Source organism: Xenopus laevis, chromosome 3L (assembly GCF_017654675.1).
Source record: "Xenopus laevis strain J_2021 chromosome 3L, Xenopus_laevis_v10.1, whole genome shotgun sequence".
Taxonomy (NCBI): domain Eukaryota; kingdom Metazoa; phylum Chordata; class Amphibia; order Anura; family Pipidae; genus Xenopus; species Xenopus laevis.
This window is the reverse complement of record NC_054375.1, coordinates 84,896,972-84,919,004: the sequence shown is the minus strand read 5'-3', so window position 1 is coordinate 84,919,004 and position 22,033 is coordinate 84,896,972. Positions and strand designations below refer to the sequence as shown.

At 36.7% G+C, this 22,033-nt stretch overlaps 1 protein-coding gene across 2 annotated transcripts in view; it reads right to left on the bottom strand.

The window, feature by feature from the left end:
- The window catches only part of gnai1.L (guanine nucleotide binding protein (G protein), alpha inhibiting activity polypeptide 1 L homeolog), a 33,459-nt gene extending 16,409 nt beyond the window's left edge, over window positions 1-17,050 (bottom strand). Inside the window, exons 1-6 of one of the 2 annotated variants that reach the window (XM_018250702.2) lie at window positions 16,628-16,766; window positions 11,545-11,585; window positions 9,102-9,144; window positions 6,827-6,968; window positions 3,469-3,626; window positions 682-810 (exon numbers count right to left, since the gene is read on the bottom strand). In XM_018250702.2, coding sequence (XP_018106191.1) covers window positions 682-810; window positions 3,469-3,626; window positions 6,827-6,968; window positions 9,102-9,144; window positions 11,545-11,554 — 482 coding nt within the window. In that variant the 5' untranslated portion in view covers window positions 11,555-11,585; window positions 16,628-16,766. 2 annotated transcript variants of the gene reach the window in all.
- Between the last annotated feature and the right edge of the window lie 4,983 nt (window positions 17,051-22,033).

Sequence of the window (22,033 nt, the reverse complement as noted above, 5' to 3'; positions counted from 1 at the left end):
AATAATGTAAGAGATCCAAGGAGTCAATCAAAACTCCTACTCCTGTATACAAGGAAAAGAAGAAGAAGAAAGGGATAGCAAAAAAATTAAACTTGATTTCAGAACTGTATAGAATTTTTAGTCGATTATATTTAGAAAGTTCCTGTAATTAAATTTAAATATTCATGACAGCTCCCCTTTAACAAACTGCACAATAAGGTAGTATTTAATTATTCCAGCACATACAGAAATTAAAAGCTTAGAAAAAAAAACACATGACTGAATGTGCCAAAGTGAACCCCAGTTTTCAACTGTAAATGCTGCTGTGACTCTTCCCCCAAAGTAGGAATAGTATTTGAGAGATATGACTATGGAAGGTTTAAAATGATGACTTGGGAAATTATGTTTATTTAATAAAATAATCAGAACTTTATTCCTATTGGTGAAACAACTTTAATTGTATAATTGATATTCAGAAACTAAAAATCTTATAAAAATCATAGCGTGGGGGGGGGGAAGGGGATGATATTCAAAAACAAAACTGTACATGTAAAGTATAGAATGGTAAAGGATACCCACAGGCCCTGGGATGAATGCCATAATGTTACTTTTATATGCTCGTGAAAAGCACAAGTAAAGAAAAGCACATGAAGACATTTTTAGCATAAACAGATTTTTTTTAAAACAATAAAAGCAGCTTACTTGAAATGAAGATCCTTGAAAGTAAAATGAGTTTCTACTATGCCCGTAGTTTTCACTCTAGTCCTGAGAACATCCTGTTGAGTTGGTATGTAACTGTTCTGTGCTATCCTGTCCAAATCGTTAAGATAACTGAATTAAAAAAAAAAAAAAATATGAAATTAAGAACTACGGTACTAAATATAAAATAAGAAACTTAAATTGTGTAAATTCACATTTTACTAGTCAGGTTTTCATAGAATTCACATAATTCATTTTAATACACAACAAAAGCATTTTATATATAGATATGTCTAGATATGTCTATATCTATATCACGGTTCAGTGAGTATCCGCACTCCAATATATAAAAAATATTTGCTTTTATTTCTGTTGCATTCCAACGTTTCGGTCCTTGAGAAACGTTGGAATGCAACAGAAATAAAAGCAAATATTTTTTATATATGGGAGTGCTGGTTCTCCATCCCCCACATCTTGAGGAAATAAACAGATTGCATAAAGTTTTTTTTTTTTACTTCCTCAGTATAGTTGATGCACCTTACAAAATTATATTCAATTATATTCAATAGGCAACATTCCCATTTGATGATGGGATACTTGAATAAAGGATTCATTTCAGAACACGTGTGCTACCCCTGATATATGTGGACCACCCTCATACAGGGAGCTGTAGCATAGTAGTACCACATAAGGTGAGCCAGAGATTATAGGTCAACCTTTAGGTGGACGATGCACTTTATGAATTTCAGGAAGATAGTCCTCGAGTGTTCAGGTAACACAAATAAGCACAGCTGATTAAGGGATTAATTACAACAGTTTACCATACATAACTAATTCCTCAACTGCACCTCAGCATTATAATCTTCCTCTAGAATGTATACTGTTGCCTTTTTGTTGGGGTTCCACTGATTTTAAATACAGACATGAAGATGGACAGGAGAGTCAAAAACAGAAGGATACGTTTAAAATTCAATCAATTTATATATAATTTCTAAAAAATTCTTCATGACTAAACAGGTTAGATTTTCACTTATGCGGGGTATAGTTACCAATTGAAAAAGGATTGTGTGGTCACAGAGCTACTGCAATATATTTGCATAAAACAAAGTAAAATAAAATCAAGTACAATTTTTATTCCACCAAATCAAGGTAAGGTGTCTTTTCACAGACATATTGCTTTTGAGCAAGACCGCAGTCTATAGGTTAAAAATTCAATCTGCTATACACTGAATAATCTATCCAACAACTTTTCTGCCAGTTACACTAGAATATATCTACCTCTAGAACTCAAATAGATTCTGGGCTGAGTTTCTGAAACAAAATGTTACTTTTTCAAACAGATCAGTTGTAGGGACATTAATAAATGAAAAAGCAAAGCACACCACATTGCTCGGTAAACAACATTCCAGCAGTGGCCAAGCAGTCTACCAGCAGTTATATAAACAGACAACATATGAGAAGAGAAGAATATACCTCATTGTTCAACCATGAACAAGTGATATTGTTCTTTCCAAATACCACAAAACAGTGATATTGCAAAATGCAGAGTGCAGGAAGTATTCTTTTAAATAGATATCAGCACCAAAACAACTCCGTCAATCAATCAGCAAAATATATATGTGTTATGGTTAACAGCGAAAAGGCATATAACCCTAAACAGACTGTTTATCTGATCATTCTGGGTTCCTAAGTGCAGGGGCCCATGGAGCGGATCATCTGCTTTCCTCTACTTGTCTTTTGTATGAAGGCGGAGGAAAGCAGATCCAAGGTCATCTGCTCCTTTGTGAAGCCCCATTTACTGAGCCAAGCTTTCTAAAGGACTGCTTTCGCATTTTTCAGGCAGATCTCCGCTTTGCTTGGCTCTGTGTAGCTACACCGGCAAACTGTAATTTTAGATGCAGATACAAGAAGCCACTGATTACAGCACATCCGCTTCTCTCCGACTCACTAATATTCATCAGGTGGAGAGAAGCATTCAATACACTTGTCTGCCCATAGCCTATGTGGTATTATGTAAAAGGTGTGTTACACAGCTTAATAAATAGTTTTGGACTTTTAGATTAGGCACATGGCTACTCTAAGAATGAATTGAATACACAAACTTCAGCTCATAGAGGGGTGAGTCCTGTTATATTTATGCAACAACAAACATAAATATACTAACAAAGTGTCTAATTTCTGCTCTGCCATCCCAAAACCAGGTGCTTAATCAGCCCTCTAGGGGCTGATTAAAAGAATAAGCTATGCAAAGTTGTGTTTCTCTTTCATGACATCTTGGAAAATAGTATCACTTTTGATTCCTTCTTCAAATTCTTCTGGCACCCTATGCAACCATTCCTTTGCTCCCCAATCACCAACTGTCTTCCCATTATCCCATTTAATGTCTTGTAATATTCAGCATTAAAACATTTTTGTATTTTAAAGGGGACCTGTCAACCCAGACATAAAAAGCTGTATAACAAAAGTCCTTTTTAAAATGAATCATGAAACACAAATTCTTTTGTATTAAAACATACATACCTGTTATAAACTTGTTTAAAAATCTCAGCTGTCACTCACATATTGCCTGCCACTCCTCTATGCCTAAATTTATTATTTACGCACAGCAAAGAGAAAAAAACATGTAACACACAACAGCTAAGAAATTTAATCAAGAATCCAAATCAGTAGTATAAATTTAATATTAGCTGAAATACAGAGAAAAGTGGAGAGTGGCTAACTGAGTAAGTAGAAAGAGGTATAACCAAAATAATTTCCTAAGATCTGCATGGCAAAACAGAATTTACTCACTATGCTGCAGAGTCATTGAGCTGATATTCTCTTGACCTGTTGAAACAAGCCTGCACACCACCATCTTTCCATAATCTTTTTATAACTCCAGCCAGTTCCGCTGTCATAAAACCTTCTTCTGCTGCTCCAGCCAATACAAAAAGCTGGCGTGCGTCATCCTGCAGAGAAAGGAGGGAATGACCATCAGATCAAATATCAACTTAAAACAAAATATTGGAATAACAATTTAAATACAATTTTATTACTTGAAAATATGAAGATATCAATGGTCCCTTCTGAAACCTGGAAGGTTGCCTTATATTCTCTATAAAGATTATAACTTGGTGAATACTGAGTAGAAGGAAGAAATTTACCCTTAAAAATATGATGTAAATATGGATATCATACAACTTTTTTGTGGCAAATTATGTCAGTTGGCTAAATTCAAATCTAGCAACTTTTCCTACACAAGGTGAATGCCTAAAAGGAAAATCATTGCACTTTATGTGTCTGCTTATAGCCTTATTAGCAGCATTGATGACAACAATGTAAAGAGGCCTTAAGTTTCAAGAGGAACTAGAGTATATTACTGAATAAACCTTCCATGTAAGTCAGAGAGGTAATACTACAAACTGACAGCAATCACTGTTGACCTAGGACTGTTTCTTGATTTACTTCTGACTTCATTTAAACTCACCAAGAAAACTGGTGCATTTGGCACTGTAAAAATGTGCTACTTAAAGTGATATAACAGGAATATGGCTATATTATGTGTACAAAATCAAAGAAGTGTTCTTGTTTTTAAGGGACAGTTCCACATGGATGTAAAGGAGACATATAGCACAACTAAACACCAATCCTAATATCATATTAAATATATCGTGCTGGTTTCACTTGGGGCAAAAAGTTAAATGGCCTTAAAAAATTATCCCTTTATAGGAGCTACCTATAGATCTGCTATGGTCCCTGTTTCAAATGAAGGGTGGGAGTGCCCTAACGGTCCCTGCAAGAAGCACAGTAGGGGGGAGGAGTATATAATCCTGCTTATATAGACGTGTGCAATGATACAGACAAGATGCATTATGATAGTACCAATTTTATTTTAGTAGATAAAGGAGACATTTTATATACCGTTCATATTCAACTATTATATCCATGGTTTCTCAATGTATGTAATAATGCAGAAAAACAAAACAAAAAAAAAAACGTTTGGAATGCATTTTACCTGCTAAAAATGTTATTATTTTAGAGCTACAGAGAATCTTCCAGGTCAGAGTCTAGACTGAAATCAGGAGTGGGAGTGCCTCTTCAATCACCCACAGAAAATGATCATAGTACTGACTGACAGGCTCAATTCAGCTATAGCAGGGAAATCGGTCCTACAGGAAATGATCATAGTACTGACTGACAGGCTCAACTGTCATAGCAGGGAAAATCCCTCCCACAGGAAATGATCATTAGTACTGACCGATAGGCTGATCTCTACAGTAACAGGGAAAACACCTCCCACCATACTGCCTGTGTCTATGTTCCCAGCTATATAAACCGTGCATAATAAGATGTACAGTTCTCCGACTCCACAACAATAGCCTCAATGTTTATTTTTTTCTCTAACTCCCTGCATCCAACAATACAGCGTTTCTACATCAGTATCAAGTTCTCCAATTCAATATCAATGTTCAGAGACACTACTACAGAACAAAAAAAGCAGCATTTGCTGTGGGATTGGAGAACTTTATACTGGTGTGCAGAAACACTATCATAGGATGCAGGGAGTTACAGAAAAAAATAATTATTACACAGAAAATGATCATGACAGTTAGACCTTAAAATGCCTCCCCCCTACCTTTTTCTCAATTTTTTATTTACAATCTATTTACCCTTTTGGTGTTACGTGAAAGCATGGAAGGCAGCAATGGCATGGTAGTGCTGTGGAGAAAAGAGCAGGCAGATCTGAGGCATCATGTGCTCCTTTTTACAGGAGCAGCGTAGGATGAGTGAAGCCCAGCACCAGAAGAGTCCAAAAAGGGAGGGGAAGCATCAGTGAATCAACTCAAAGAGAGAATTTTGACCCACAAGGTATTAAAAAGAAATTCTTTGATTTTAAAGTATTCTTAATGGTATAGTGGCTTGTAAAAAGGTATATGTCCCCTTTAAATGGCAAAAACAATTGTTTCTGCTCTGGTCGCCTTAACAACATCATAGAAAAGGCCCAATAAAATGGCATCTCCATAAACTTGCCTCATTAGTCTCTCCAACTACAATATACTGGTACCTGCAACACTTGCCTCCTGTATGATGGCCAAAGGCTACTTTCCCATTGAGACAAGTCTGACAGATTAGAGGGGAAAACATCTACATTGGCTTGTACTTCCTTAATGACATTTCTGGAAACCTGGCTTACTCAGTTTTACTGTGAGAAAGCAACTTCAGCTCTCTTGATACTCAGACACTACACCCAACCCTCCAGAAAAGAAGGTTAACATTTCTAGGCCAATATTCAGACCATCTTACGTCCCCCAAATGTAACCCACTGATAGGTGAGCAAACAGGCTTCTGAAAATGAGAATGGATGAAAACTTTTGATAAGCAACATGTAGAATTCAAATGCTATGAGAAATATTAAGATCTTTTTGCTCCTACCAGCCCACACAGGACAAAAAAACTCTGGCTGAGGTGGTTAGGGCTATACTTTTAAATGTTTAGGGGGTAGGCCTGAAGGAAATAAGTCCCACTTACAATAGTTTTTAAGCAGCAATATGTTGACTAAAATAAACAAAAATGACGTTTACAGATGCAATATGTTACTCATTCATATCTTTATAAACACACCTGAACATCAAATTTACATTCAATAATTTTAAATTTATGCAGATCCCCCCAGATATATTAAGTTATACAGTAACAAAATAAATATATGCTTAAGAGCTTTCAATACAGCTGGGATGAAGTCCCTGCCCCAATGAGATTACAAACTATTAGGAAAAGAAAAAGAACGTGGCATATAAGTACATAGGATAAGGGTGCGTTGCTGCAGAGGTAGACTAGTAAAGTGCTTCATCTTGAAGGTGTTTTTTCTTAAGGAGCTTAGAGAAGTGTTATTGTGGGAGCTTTCCTGATACATAATGGTAGAGCATTCCAGAGATGGGGGTGCAATCAATAAAAAAAAATTTTATGCGGTTTTACTGTGTAAATTTGCAGTTGATGCATTTCCCCAAAAGATGCATATTCTTACAGCCAAAACCAAAAAATGGTAAAGTGAAATATGCAAGTGCAAAATTTCAAATTAAACTAGAATACAGCAGAACATTTGTATCAGCCCAATTTGTGTCGAGAGTAGATAAACAATAATAAAAAAAAAAAAGTCAGAAAAGCTCACCGCTCTAGAAGGGTCACCAAAATCTATCTTCAGTCTGCCCATTGCCCGAATAATGGCAATAATCGATTGAATTGTGTTACTATAAACAACTGCCTTGTACTGTTTGCATTCTTCTTCTGAGTAACCAGCTTCATGGATAATTCTAAAAGTGGAAAAAGGAACAGAAATAGGGATGAATTGAAAATATATTCTTGTATATTAACTATGTAAATAAAAACAGAGTGTGAACAGATACGATTTCCTTACCATCTTGCAATTACAGCTCTGCATCTAAATTAGACCTTAGAATTAGTCAGAGGCTGCCTAAAAATTAATGCAAACAGCTGGAATCCAGAAAGAATACTTAACAGATTACCACAAACAGCACAAGTTACTCCTTATCTGTCTGCCCCTAAAATCAACAAACAGATATACACAGTGCCTTGCATTTACCAACACCTCTCACCCTGAATTTTCCATATTTTGCGGTGCCACAACCTGAAAGGCATATTCTGTCACTTATCTAAACAAAACAGTCAAAACTTTCATTGAAGTGAAAAAAAACCTTTTGAAGTTGAAGTCCTGAAGCCACGAGTTCAATTCCTCTGAACATCAATGTGTGTTTTTTTTATTTTTTTTAATCCCCTGGCCACCAATTATTTTAATACTCTATAGGCCACCAATGCTTTTTTAAAGAATATTTTTTGGGGCCCCAACTTTTTTTTTTTTTTAACTTGTAAGGGGGGCCCTGGCACCAATATTTTTTTTAAACTAATAGGAGTCCCCAATAGCTTTTTATAACTTGTGTATGTGGGGGGGTTACAATGAACCAAAATATCATAAAAAGCATAAATCTAGTGTATCATTTGGGTAATATTATCCTTTTACATGTAATGTAAAGTAAATATTGTATTTTTTATACTCAATTTTTCTATCTTGGATTCTACTTCTGTTGGACGTTCTGGATTGGTGCCAGCCTAATGCTGTTTTGTTGTATGTGGGGGGTTACCTATTTCAGGGCTGATGTCTGTGTGGTCTTTTAACTGTGATCTGGAGTGGGCGGGATCCGGGGCAGAGTTTGGGGGCCGGGGTCCAAAAATTTTGTTGTACAGGGCCCCATGATTTCTAATGACGGACCTGGGTACAATATATAAATAAAGGTGAATCTTATGTGAGTCAACACGAGCATCACTTAAACTCACCAACTTGGACTGAAGCCATTTTGTAAGGAGGGATGGACTAAAATTCCTCCAAGCCATTGTGCAGAACTGATCAACAGTTACTAGAAAAGTTTAGTTGTCGTTATTGCTGCCTAAGGGGGGCACACCAAGCAAAGGATAACCCTCTTTTGCCACACACACATATATATGTAACTTTGGATAATTTTCCTCAATCAAATTTGTATTACAGAATCTAGTTTAAGGACAACCAATCAGGTTTTAAATCAGATCAGGTATTCATGCAGTGATATTCTTTAAAGGGATATTGTCATGATTTTTATGGTATAGTTTTTATTATTAAATTACACTGTGTACACTGCAAGTAATTCATTCTACCATTTAAAAAAGTATTCTAGAACCAGCAAGTGTATTTTTTAAGTTGTAATATTGGTAGGCAGGCATATCAGGTCATTTTGCCTGCCCCTGTACTTTCAGAAAAAGCCAGCACTTCACTATGGAACTGCTTTCAGACAGGCTATTGTTTCTCCCACTCAATGTAACTATAGAAGTCTCAGCGGGACTTGGGATTTTACTACAGAGTGCTATTCTCATATCTACCAGGGTGCTGATATCTGGTTACCTTCTCATTGTACTGTTGCTTGGGAGGAAAGAGAGGGGTGATATCAGTGCAGCAGTAAAGGTATATCAGAGAACAAGTCACATAACTTTGGGCTCCTGGGAAACTGACTATGTTTAGCCCCATGTCAGATTTCAAAATTAAATATAAAAAAAATCTGTTTGCTCTTTTGAAAAACAGATTTCAATGCAAGATTCTGCTGGAGGAGAGCTATTAAATGAGGTTGTAAAAAAAAATAAAAATAAACATTTTCCCATGACAGATTCCCTTTAATTCAAAAGGTTCACAAACTTTCACACCACTATTTGAGGGGCTACATTTAGAAAAAATTACCTCAAAAGTTTATAGAACACTGTAGAACAAATATTTCTCCATATAGATTGCTTATTGGTACGAATGGCATAACATACTGTGAAAGATGTTTAAAATTTCGAACTGATGGTCAATAATTAGTGTTTTGTAATTCAAACTGTTAACAAAAAAAATGCAGATTACTTACTTCATTTGTTTAACAATTGTGCTTTTGCCAGATTCCCCAGCTCCTGCAAAATAAAATGGTAAACATTAATGGCTTGAACAATTATAATTATTTACTGTAGATGATGAAATTACAGTGCCCCCAACCAATCTTTACTTTTGAGAACAATCCTCTATGAATTTAAGAATTACACAGAATTACAGAATTACTTTCCTGGTATTTTGTTGCTCCTTCCCAATTTTTTTGAAATATGTTACCTTCATCAAATTCAAAATGATCATATATTCTTAATAAAACAATTACATTTCACAGTTCCAACTTTTGATATGTTGTCTTTGTACTATTTACAACAAAATATAGGGTTTAAATGATTTGTACATTCTGTATTTCATCCCTTGTCAGGGAAGGCCTGAAGTCAGCCTGAAGGGGTAGAATCGGCAGCTTTTCAATTGGCCTTCATTTTTTATTTATTTTTTTATAATTCTTTACAGCTTTACAATGTGGGTCACTGACCCCATCGAAAAACAAAAGCTCTGTAAAGCTACAAATGTATTGTTACTAAATATTACTCTTCTTTCTGTCCGGGCCCTCTCCTATTCATATTGCAGTCTATCATTCAAATCAATGTTACTAGGGTAATTTGGACACTAGCAACCAGATTACAAAAACTGCAAACTGGAGAGCTGCTGAATAAAAAGCTAATTAACTGAAAAACCACAAATAATTAACAATGAAAATCAATTGCAAATTGTCTCAGAACATTACCATCTACATCACACTAAAATTTTAAGGAAAAGTAACAGCAACAATTTTTTAAAGCAATGAAAATATAATGTACTGTTGTGCTGCACTGGTAAAACTGGTGTGTTCAGCCATTCAAAGCTGAAAAAGGAGAAAAGGCACATGATACACAGCAGATAACAGATAAGCTCTGTAATATACAATGGGATTCTTCAGAACCTATCGGTTATCTACTGTGTGTCGTGTGCTTGAATGGCTGCCCCCATGGCTAGACAGCAGCTGGTTTATATCAACTATAGTTGTGTTTCTACAGCAAACACATCCTTTTTAGGGTTAGTTCAAACAAGGAGATTCGGGGAGATTTTGTCGCCTTCCTCTAGGCGACAATCTGCCTCACGAGGAAACTTAGGGCGACTTCAGAAAACGAATCGCTGCATGTGCTTAAGCGCAGGCGACTTTTCATTATAGCGGATGGGAAGACACACGGAGGCAGTTTGGGGAGATTGTCGCCCAGAAGAAGAGGCGATTAGTCGCCAGGCGACAAAATCTCCCCAAAGCTCCTCATGGAAACTAACCCTTACCAGTGGAAGGCAACAGTACATTATATTGCCATTCTTTTAAAACAATCATGTTATATGATATCCATTCTTTTGGATACTCAAGAAATAAGTAGCAAGTGATTAAAAATGTGGTTACTTTCCTTCTACCGTAAAAAAGAAAAGAAAAGCAAACGTCTCTCTTGTGTTTATTGGAGTTGCTAAGTAACCATTTGCTGCTACTCAATATTCAAGCTGTTGCTTAGTTTATTACCATGGTTGTGACACACTAACCAAGCATCCAATGTAGTACTATCAATCTTGATAAGAGCATTCACTGTCTTGGAAAATCAGATAGGTTGCATAATGCACGCCTACAAACATTAATTTATATGAAATTTAATAAAGAACTATATGAATAATAAACTAACCAACATTTAACTTGTATCCTAATAACTGACCTCTCCTACCAGAAAATATCTTTTACTTTGACGTTCTGTGTGTCACTTAAACAAGAAAAAATGGAGGATCTATCTGTAACAGGAAGAAATGTGGGAGTAAAAGACACCCTGTCCATTCACTGGCTTGTTGTGTGCACCCTTGATGTGTGTGAGCAGCGTATCATACGTGTCAGAAAGTAGACTTCAGTACAGGTATGGGATCCATTATCTGAAAACACATTATCCATAAAGCTACAAATTACAGGAAAGCCATCACCCAGAGAGTCCATTTTAATCAAATAAAGCTACCAACTAAGATATAATTCTTATTGCAGGCAAAACAATCCGATTTGGTTTAATTTGTGTTTAAAGGATTTTTTATCACACTTGAGGTATGGAAAGTACACAGCTTATCTGGAAAACCGCAGGTCTCAAGCATTCTGGACAACAAGTCACATACATGTACATAACATGGCAGCATGGGATTATCCAAAGGCATATACTACAAGTATCTATATGTATTATCTGGAATGCTTGGCACATGGGGTTTTCTGGGTAAGGGCTTTTTTTCTGTAATTTTAATCACCATACCTTGTATCTGCTAAAAATCATTTAAATGTTAAATAAGCCCAATGGGATTGTGCTGCCACTAATTTGGAATCATGCAGCTTGGGATAAGGTATTATTACATACTTAAACCATGCAAAATCTTTACTGGGGGACAAGTAAATAAAAGGGGTTGTTTACCTTTCAACATTTTTCCAGTTTAGCTGTTTGCAGACAGTTCACTGGAAATAAAGACTTTTATGTTACTTTATATTTATGAACATGCTTCCAATTCTGAAGAAGTATTTGTAATATGGTAAACTGTTCTAAATTCATACATTAGTTGATACATTTTTTATTTTTGGCCCTACTGAGCAGCTTTTCTGGGTTTCACTAAAAGCAGCTGTTATAATTGATACAATAGTTGCTAAAATCCCACAGATGCTGCTGAGAAATGTATCAGTTAATGTAGCAAATTGTAATGGTTCAGAGTGAATCAATGAGCCACCTGACAAAAAAAACAAGAGATAGGAACATTAAACTTCGTCAACAGTAAAAAAGTGGAAAGTAATTGGAAATGGAAAGTAATATTTCTGGTGAACGATTGTAAAACAAAAAAACAGCAGATCACCAGCAAAACTGCTACTGTTATGATTTCTGTTTTTAATTTCAATTATTTTATATCGTCTTTTCTCCTTAATACGGTCAGTAAAATTTCTACAATTAGTACAAATAATATCGGTGACAGTGAGCATTCTTCTCTAGTGCCATTTCAAATAGTTATCTATCAGATAAAGTGTCATTCACCCTGATCCTTACTAGTTCTGAGACAATTTTCAGAAATTACATAAAAAAAAAAAATATATATTTAAGGTGTACTTTCCATAAATATATGGTTTTCAGGAATACATGTATTTTAATGGCTTTACCCCCACATAAACTGCAATAAATGTGTTGTTGATGTTTGGCAGCATTCATAACTAGGGTGTTTTTTTCTTGGTACAGAATATGTGGGAGATACGAAGTTGTGAAGCGGAGGTGATTTTTCAACATTTTCATATTTATTTTAAAAACTCTAAGTTCAGAAAAGCTTAGGTTGGTAATTAGGCGTGGAAAGACATGGTTACCCATTTTGGAATTGGAAGAAAATGTACTTTTCAAAAATATATGGTTTTGTGGGGTAAACCTGACGTTTCAGGGTTATTTGGCTTTGGAATCTAAATATGCCAATTTCTGCTGTGGTGCTTTGAAAATTTGGAAATGTATGTATGTTTTTGCTCTATAGAAGTCAGGAATCTCCACAAAACTACACATATCTGGTATTGTCAGCAGAAGATGAGGTTTTTAAATCAGTAGGATTTCTCTACATATTTTTCTAGTATTAATCCCTGTATCATGAAAAGCAGCAATTTTCATTTTTTGTCCTGGTAAGAGCTCTAACTCTTGTTCCAAAAACAGAAATACAGACAGAAAGCTTACGTTCTCCTGAAAAAAGTGAGAGAGCAGATGTTCAAAAAAAACATCTTGCATGGAGTGCAAATGAAATTCGCAGTTATATCGGTACTTAAAGGGTTAAGTGTTTCAGAGCAAAAGGAGCTGCATACTTACACAATGGAGACTTTCCTATTTATTTGTAAACTATATATTTTACCATTTCTATATTATGCTTTAGTTTGTGATATATATGTGACACTAAATCCCAATTAAAGCCATTTAAACGCCAGGCTGTACCACAACAATATGTGGAAAAATCCAAGGGGATGAATAATTCAAAGAACTTTACACTCATACAAACATACACACCAAGAATCAATAGAAAAAGTATTTCATATCTTGGTTCATTAAATTACCTTTTATACCTCTCATTTTTAAATAAAATTTTATATTATGAGAAGACTGTTTTGACAACTATGTTACTACACAACACAAACCTCTTATATGCCTCAGCTGCAAAGTCCAACAAGTGGCCCACAAGGTGTTTCACGACTACAACTCCCGCAATCATAATGTTAGGAGCTGTAGCAGAAAAACTGCAGACATCAGGCTCAACATTTGCAGTTAGGTATAAATGTCCCACTGCCTTATTAAGCCATTACTTCAAACTGATACGGTCATCAAAAAAATAAGGTTTAACACAAGGATGCACACAAGCGAGAAGCAATTTTGACCCAAACTAGACAATCCACATGTACAAATGATTTGAGCGATTTAAGATTATATGTGTATCTTAAATCGGTTTTAAATTGGATTTGGTCAAGTGCGGGTGGTGTTTTGATTCTCTGTCACTCAGTCCAGGTTGCTTCTCTCTTCCTTATTGCAATCCCGCACTGGGACTCCAATGGGGACAAGGATTTGTGTTTTTTTTGAGGCAAAGGTAGTTCTCTCACAGCCTAGGGCCAGTTAACATACAAGACCACAGTCCTAGTGACCCTGCCTTCTCCAAATTTGTGGTGTCCCAGGAATATAAAAATAGGTAGAAGTGATTTGGACAGCTTCACCTCTTTTTATTTCATTGTTCTATTACCTTCTTATGGATTGAGCAGATTGGGAACCAATTTATCCTATATATTTATATATGGTCACTAATTAATTTGACTAATTACAACTACAATCAATTGGGAGAATTAATCTAATGTATAACTTATTAGCACTGTACTTTATTAACATATAATACACAAAAGCCATGAATATCTTGTAAATTATATTCTTATAAACAGTGGGTTCTGATGTCATTTGTGCCACATGACTCACTGAAACCTGTGTATTACAATAAATAAAGTACCCCCAGTTGCAAAATATGAGGATATTAGAAGTTACCTCGGAGTTCCATGACCTGTATAGAGGCACTCGGCCTTGTACTTTTATATGGTCATGAAACTCCTCAGTAACTTGTAATATCCTTATATTTTACAAGAGGGGTACTTTATTCACTATATAATTATTTAGTCATTGGATCAATTGTAATCTAAATACTCAAGCACTTTATAAAATTACTATCCTTGGGAAACTATCAATTTATTTATTGGCACTGCACTTTAAAATATACCAATGATTGATAAAATATTGGATTAATTGTTAGTAATCAATATTAGCATTTGATATAGCCATCAATTTGTATATACAATTTATTTAAGGGCACTAACTAATTGGGCTCTAAGTAGAAATTTAAAAAATTGACTCAATAGCACAGGTACTGTAATTGAAGTAACTGAAGGTTGAGTATAGATTGCAAGTTATAAAAGCAATTCTAAACTAGGAAACTATGGACCCATAAGAACTAAGTTTTTTTTTTTTTTTAAATTAAATATGTATAGGTATATAGATAAAAGCTTCCTGATTTTTGAAAGAACCAATGGAAAAAGTATTTCATATCTTGGTTCATTACCGTTTATACCTCTCATTTTTAAATCAAATTTTATATTATAATAAGACTGTTTTGACAACTATGTTGATACACAACAAAAACCTCTTGTATGCCTCAGCTGGGAACTCCAACAAGTGGCCCACTAGTTGTTTCTCGACTACAACTCCCACAATGATAATGTTAGGAGCTGTAGCAGAAAAACTGCAGACATCAGGCTCAACATATGCAATTCGATTTATAAATGTCCCACTGCCTTGTTAAGCCCGGTACTTTAAACTGATATGGTATTTAAAAAAAGTAAGGTTTAATACAAGGATGCAATTTTGACCCAAACGAGACAATCCACATGTACAAATGACTTGAATTATGATTGGAGTTTGCATGGAATACTTCAGGACATGGTACATTTGGCCTATGATTTTTATATGATTTTATACAGGATTATCAGCTGAATAAATAATGGGATCAGATCCAGTTTCCTGGACTCAAGGCAAATACCAAAAGCCTCTGATCAGGGAACTTACTGATGATTTAAAGGAGAAGGAAAGGCAAAACTTAAGTAAAGCTCTATGGCAATTCTGGTAGAGTAATTACTTACATCGCGTAGTAATTCCTATCTCCCTGGGATAGTGTAGTAATTCCTATTGCGCATGCTTCAGAGGCGCAGCTTTCCTCTCATCTACGACACGCACCTGGGGTAAGGGGGAGTGTTTGTTTGGCGCAATGGCATTAGCGAACAAGAGGAAAAGGAAGCCTGTTATACTTTACCAAGATGGCAGCTGCGTTTAACTGAACAAGAGCTGAACATGATGCACGATTTACTAGTTTTATATGCACATAGGTAATCTAAAACTAATGCGATTTAAGACATCTAGATGAGAACTTTTGAGTGAGGTAGTTCATAGCTTTTGCCTTTCCTTCTCCTTTAATTGTGTATGGCCAGTCAGGCCAATGAGGCACAGTAGATGGGGCAGAAAACAGGTCATTATTTAGGCCAAAAAATCCTATAATTACTTTTCCAGATAAATGTAGGATCGAAGGTATATGTTACTTTTTCCTTTCCCTAATATAAAAAGCACAGCAGCAAAAGATAAACAATCACAGCCATAGTTTCAGAAATATCTTGGCTTTGGTTTACATTAAGAGGCCTAAAGCAGCAGCGGTAACAAAAGAGATAAATGTATCAAAGTTGTATATCCGCAGTGACATTCAAATTACACCCATTAGTTAAGCTTTGAATTGAAGAAGAAAAAACCAGAGGGAGAGGCTGGAAAGTATAATTATGAGATGACAGACATGTCAATGTAGCTACACTGTGTGGGCAGACTCATTGGGTGCAGTCACTAGCCAAACAGCCCACCCCACTGGGGTTTATTAGGGAACAATTATACATGTTCCAGGAGCCTCATTAGCTTTAACCACCCCCTGTGCGAGCTAATAAACAAAGTGTAGGGCTTGAAGCTCTGACTCCTGGAAGATTGGGAGTGAATGGAGCGCCGCACCCTTTTCAACAAGCTCCCCCTCTGCCTACATCATGTCATAATGCAAACACCACAGGCCTGCTGAGTGATCCATCTGACAACAAACGCTACACGGTGGGGAGCAAAGTAGTAGACAAACGTGTGGATTCATTAAGCGCCATCCCCAGTGCATCGTATTGCTGGCAGCAGGAAATCATGCTTCTGAAAGAACCTTAGAAGTGAGGCTGCACTACAACTCCCAGCATCCCTTGCAGGGAGCACGCCAATCGCTTTAGTATTAGCAATAGGGCAGTGTAGGAACATTAGGCAGACCCGTAGCTGCTGTTAAACATCATCACATTGTGCATTTATTGTCAATTGGTCTGTGGGAGTTGTAGTTTAAGCAGCACTTAAAGGGTGCCAAGTTGTTGTGGCTATAAAATGCATGCAGTGATCATACCGAGCAGAAGCAGCTTCACCTCCCGGGCAGCTTTCTCTCCATCCTCCCGCAGGTTCCTATCGATCATTTTGCTCCTCTCCACGGCCGCCTTGTCCTCGGCGCTCAGAGTACATCCCATGGCGACGGTTCTCCGTTGAGCCCGAAGGCGAGAGACAGAGCAGCAAGCCGAAACACTGCGATCAGGTATCACCCGGATGGGGGCGCAACGTGACTAAAGCAGGATACTAATGCACGGAGAATTGGCGGAGGCAAGAGGTCCCGCGAGAGGCGGTCCAGTTAATGAGAGATAATGATGATGATGATGATGATTTGCTGTCCTGACTAGACGTTGAATCCCCAGGCTCCTCCACTTGCACACAGCTGCTATAGCTGCTCCCTCGAGCGTCCCTCGCTCTCTCTCTTCTCCAGCGGTGACGAAAAGTTTAAAACACGCATGCGCAAACCTACGAACTGCTCCTCCTGAGTATTGGACGCTGTTAACCAAAGTACCCGGATGAACGAACTAACGTCCCACGATGCCTGGCATACTATTGGATGGAAGGGACAAGTAGAGCTGTAACCCTTTCTAAGTGTGTGAGAACGTCTAAAGAGAAAGCGCTGCTACGAAACACGTGACAAGGAACTGAAAGGGTTACACGCAAGGGGCGGTTCAAAGGAAAGCGGAACAATGACGTCAGCGCAAGCCGTCTATATAGAAGGCCCCATGAGATGGGTTCTAGTTATTCAAATTTCAACGGTTTATTTGAGCAGTTGTTTTGGTGGAGGCTGGCCGCGCCCGCCTGGGATTGGAATTTGTATACGGAGATTTCACTGTTTGATGTTTGCATTTTATTCACTCATTAAATGACAAGCATTTCTTTGTGTAAAAGCACAGGTCGTTGGCTAAAGCAGCGTGCGGTCCAACATGTTCCCATTGAAAAGTTGGACGTCGTGTAGAAATGTGTTGGGGCCTTGCAAAACTATACGGCTCCTGTCCACTCCAGAGCTGGACTTCAAAGCTATCTGCACTTGAGACTTGGCTCGAGCTCGCCCGAGCCAATGACATTGTTCCCTTGTGCTCAGACGTCCTACAACCCTGACACTTCGCAAGGGAGTTTGCACCCTTTGTTATGTACGATTGTTCCGTCAGCTCATGCACATGTCAATATATGAATATTCACACAGAACCTGCTTTCAATTGACAGTTATTTTACTAATCGCTTTAAAATAACTGAAGATGGGTGTGATTCATATATATTGAAAAGTGCCTTCGAATTAAATTTGCTTTCATTTTTAAAAAAAATAATAATCCAATTTTGGGCGGAGCAACTGCTGCTGACTCCTCTTAATGTAGTGTTTCTTCAAGTGTAGCTTTAGGAGTCATTTTGTGTAATAAAAAAAAAAAAAAAAAAAATCAAAATGTACCAGTGCATTATAATCATTTAGATATAGAAGAAGTGTGCTTAAAAAAAAAAAAGAAGCAGTGTTTCAGGCTGATTTATTGAATATTTCTGCAAAAACCCTAATAATCCCTCCCTTCCCGCTCCCTGAATTCCCACGCTGTGCAGGGAAGCCTGCGGCTCTCAGCACACTGTACTGTAGGACAAGAACCAATCAGCAGCTAGCAGGACCTGATAGAGAACTGAAGCGTGTCTGTGCTTGTGTGACTGCAGGGTTGTGATTGGCTGACCCCGCTCTATTACTGTGCTTCTGACAGGGACCGTTAGGACACACCCACCCCTCATTTGAAACATAGACTGGGACCAGAGAACATCTATATGGAGCTCCAAAGAGGCTATTTTTAAAGATAATATTAATTGTTAGCACCATGTAAAAGAAACACCATATATTACTCATAATTGCCTACATAATTATGTAGGCAATAATGAATAATATATGGTGCTAGTTTTAATTTGGACTAAAAATGAATCTCTTTAAAAATGTCCACTTTATTAAAACTCCCTTTAGATCTATTATAGTTGGTATCTTTGTTTAAATGAGGGGTGGGCGTCTCTTAAAGGCATACCTCCCAACATATGATAAATGAAAAGAGGAACAAAATTTTGTGCTGCGCGTAGCATGGCAAAAAAAATTTACCCGTGACCATTTTATGGCCACACTCCCTAACTGACATGTCCATTTTACAAAATTTGTTAGGTTATGAAAGTTTGAACACGTTTCTGGGAGTTTTAGTGCAATGTTTTATGTGTTTTGCTAATGAAAGTGAATTAACCTTTAAGATGTGAGTCTCAGTTCTCCCAAGAACTATTAGGGTCCACATTACACTAGCAACTATCCATTGATTTGAATAAGATACTGGGATATAAATAGGATAGGCCATGGATAGAAAGATGAGCAATACAAAGTTGCAATAACAATAAGATAGCATTTTTTTACATGGGGTAAGTGACTTCCATTTGAAAGATGGAAAGAGTCAGAAGAATACAAATGATTAAAAAACTATACAAAATGAAAACCTATTGAAAAATTTATTAAAATTAGCCATGCTATAACATACAAAAGTTAACTTAAAGGTGAACCACCCCTTTAACTATGAGGTTTAGAAGATGCTAGAACAAGAGAATATTGGCCGCTCAAGACTCACCCCCTGTATGATCAATTCGTTGTAGCTCCATTATAGTGAACCGGGGGCTCAGCCATCAGAGTTCCAACTGTATTCAATTGTGCAAAAGGATGCAAAGGCGGCACTCCGGTAAAAAAAAGGGTGGTTTATTGGGAGTTTCTCCCAAAACAGGTGATGTTGGTTTGTGACATGTTCAAATAAACCACCCTTTTCTTTTTACCGGAGTGCCGCCTTTCCATCCTTTTGCACAATTACAAGATGCTAGCACAAACACATCAACCAGCTAACAAAAAGCAGGCTAGACGAATTAACGGTAGGGAAACCTAATCAGCGTTCGGCTGCCCAGACGCAACTTCGCATTTTAGGGAGTTAGTTAGTAGGGCTCTCCTGCTACACCTAAGGTGTAGGCACTGGCAGTTACAGGCTTTTCTACACTACTGTGCCGTAACACTTACATTTTCCAAGGAGTCCTTATTAAGCAAATAATTCTAATTTTAATGATTTTCTTTATCTCTATCATAATAAAATAGCCCCTTGTACTTGATAAATTAAATTGAATACATCTGTTTGGAGGGAATACAGTCTTATTTGCTTTTTAATGTTCAAATATTTTTTAGCAAACTTATTGTATGGTCATTCAAATTATGTAAATATCCCTTATCTGTTCCCATGCATTCCAGATAATAGTTCCCATACCTGTACTTGTTTCTACTGTATACTAAAAGCCAATTTTGAAATGAGCTCTTCCTGTAATACAGAAAGGGCAAGGTGTATCGCAGTTCCAAATGCACATAAATTCCATATCCCAAAAGCTTCATTCATTTGAATAAATGTATTTACTAAGCAGGCAACCTTTTGATCATTATGTATAGTTTGCAGAACTATTTAGGGTTACCTGAGGGTACTGCACAGAAGTCACTTGACATCACATGACAAAAGTAAGCTTATAATTGTCTTGCATGGAAATAACTCTCTTTTGGGTCCATTTTTTCTAGGACATGTTTAGTCTGGCCATTACCTAACTATGATGTCATAGGTTTCATTTCAGCTGTATGATTTTTTTGAATAAATGTACAGTTGTATATCCCATATTTTCATGTTACAGCCTGTAGAAGAATGTACAAAACAAGATATTTGCAGAGGCATGCTGAACAAGCCCTTCAAATGCTTTTTGCATAATATCCTTGAATGAGAGCATACGCATGATTACAATTTAGATAGTTTGAAAAAAATACTATCTTACAATATCTTGTTCTATAGTAGAGGTTACATATGTTTAAAAATATGTTACTTAAACCACCATTAAATTGTAACATGGTTTATCTACTGTATTGTGAGATAATCATTCAAATATGTTTTACATTTTAATAACATACCTTCTATGAAGGTATGAAGATCCAAATTACATAAAGATCCGTTATCCAGAAAACCCCAGGTTCCAAGCATTCTGGATAACAGGTCCTATACCTGTACAAAGAAATCTGTCTGACAACAATGAATCCAGCCTTTTAGCCTTCTTATCAGTGGCTTCTAGGCATAAACATTTTGTTTACTTTTTAATGTGCCAAAGCCAACTGACTGATTGGATGGATACTGTATGTATGGCACCTTTGATCGTTTTCCCTGCAGCCTTTCTTTACTTCATTTTTATAGGAACGTGTCAGAAGCTTTCAATCAGGACAGATTATCTGTGATCAGAGATGATTGTAGGATGGTCTAGTAAATTTACACTCAATTTGGCATTCATACACACAGTATTGTCTAAAACAGTCAAGAAACTCAGCATATGTGGTTAGCTTTAAGGTGCAGTGTGACCTGCTTCAATACTTGGATGACAAAATTTAAGCAATATAATTCAGAGCTACCAGGCTCTGATATAAATTAGATTAAATCTAATCTATACATTCCAACAATGCAAGTGACCAAATTATCTATGAAATTAAAAACTACCTGGATATGCAGAGGAAAGGGGTGGGAGAGGATTATTATACCAGTTTATTATGAGGGTGGCTGTACCAATTTATGCTCAGGTTCTTGATAGCATTTTAAGTTTTGTTAAGGTCACTGCGATGCATAAGCAAAAATACAGTTTGTACATATTACATAGAATTAACTTCGGTTAGCTGCATAAATGGGCTATGCAGTCACCCCCTCCTTATTCTGTCTGCCCCTCTTTTTTGTTTAAAATCAAGGAGGCCCTATAAACAGTGGAGTTATAAATTACATTTCCACTGGTGAGGTTTATAGCTGCTTAATACACTTCCCTCTCCAAAAGGAAAAAGAGCTAATGAAGATCTCAATTTCCTGACTTTAAGATAGAATTACCATGGTTACCGAGTTTCACAGCATTTCTGTGCTGCTTGGCAACCCTCTGAATCTTTGCTAGTTTGTGTCCATAGTAACCATATTCCATTTCAATGCTCCATTGTAGATATTTATTTGTTTCTGAGTAACAAGTATGTTCAGTCCACTGTAGAAATCTGATTTAATGCCCAGAATTATGAACATCTTATGCTACTATTTAAGGTAAACTAGGTGAATACAGAATTCTTTAGAAGATATGAGACAACAATGAAGCTTTGTTTGCTAGAACATCCAGAATTACACAAAATGTAACTGCTTGGTGGAAATAGGTATACCAATGTAGACAATATACCCCCTTGTTCAAATTGAGTTCAATTAATATGGGTCGTGTTGAATCTATCTTTTGCCTATTGTTTAACTCACAAAGAAATCTATGTTGTTTGTTAATTCTTGAGCTAAGCAGGGAAACTGAATCGACTCCATATTTGGTCCTTGTGATTTAATTGCCAGTGCACAGATAAACAAAACATTATGCAGAG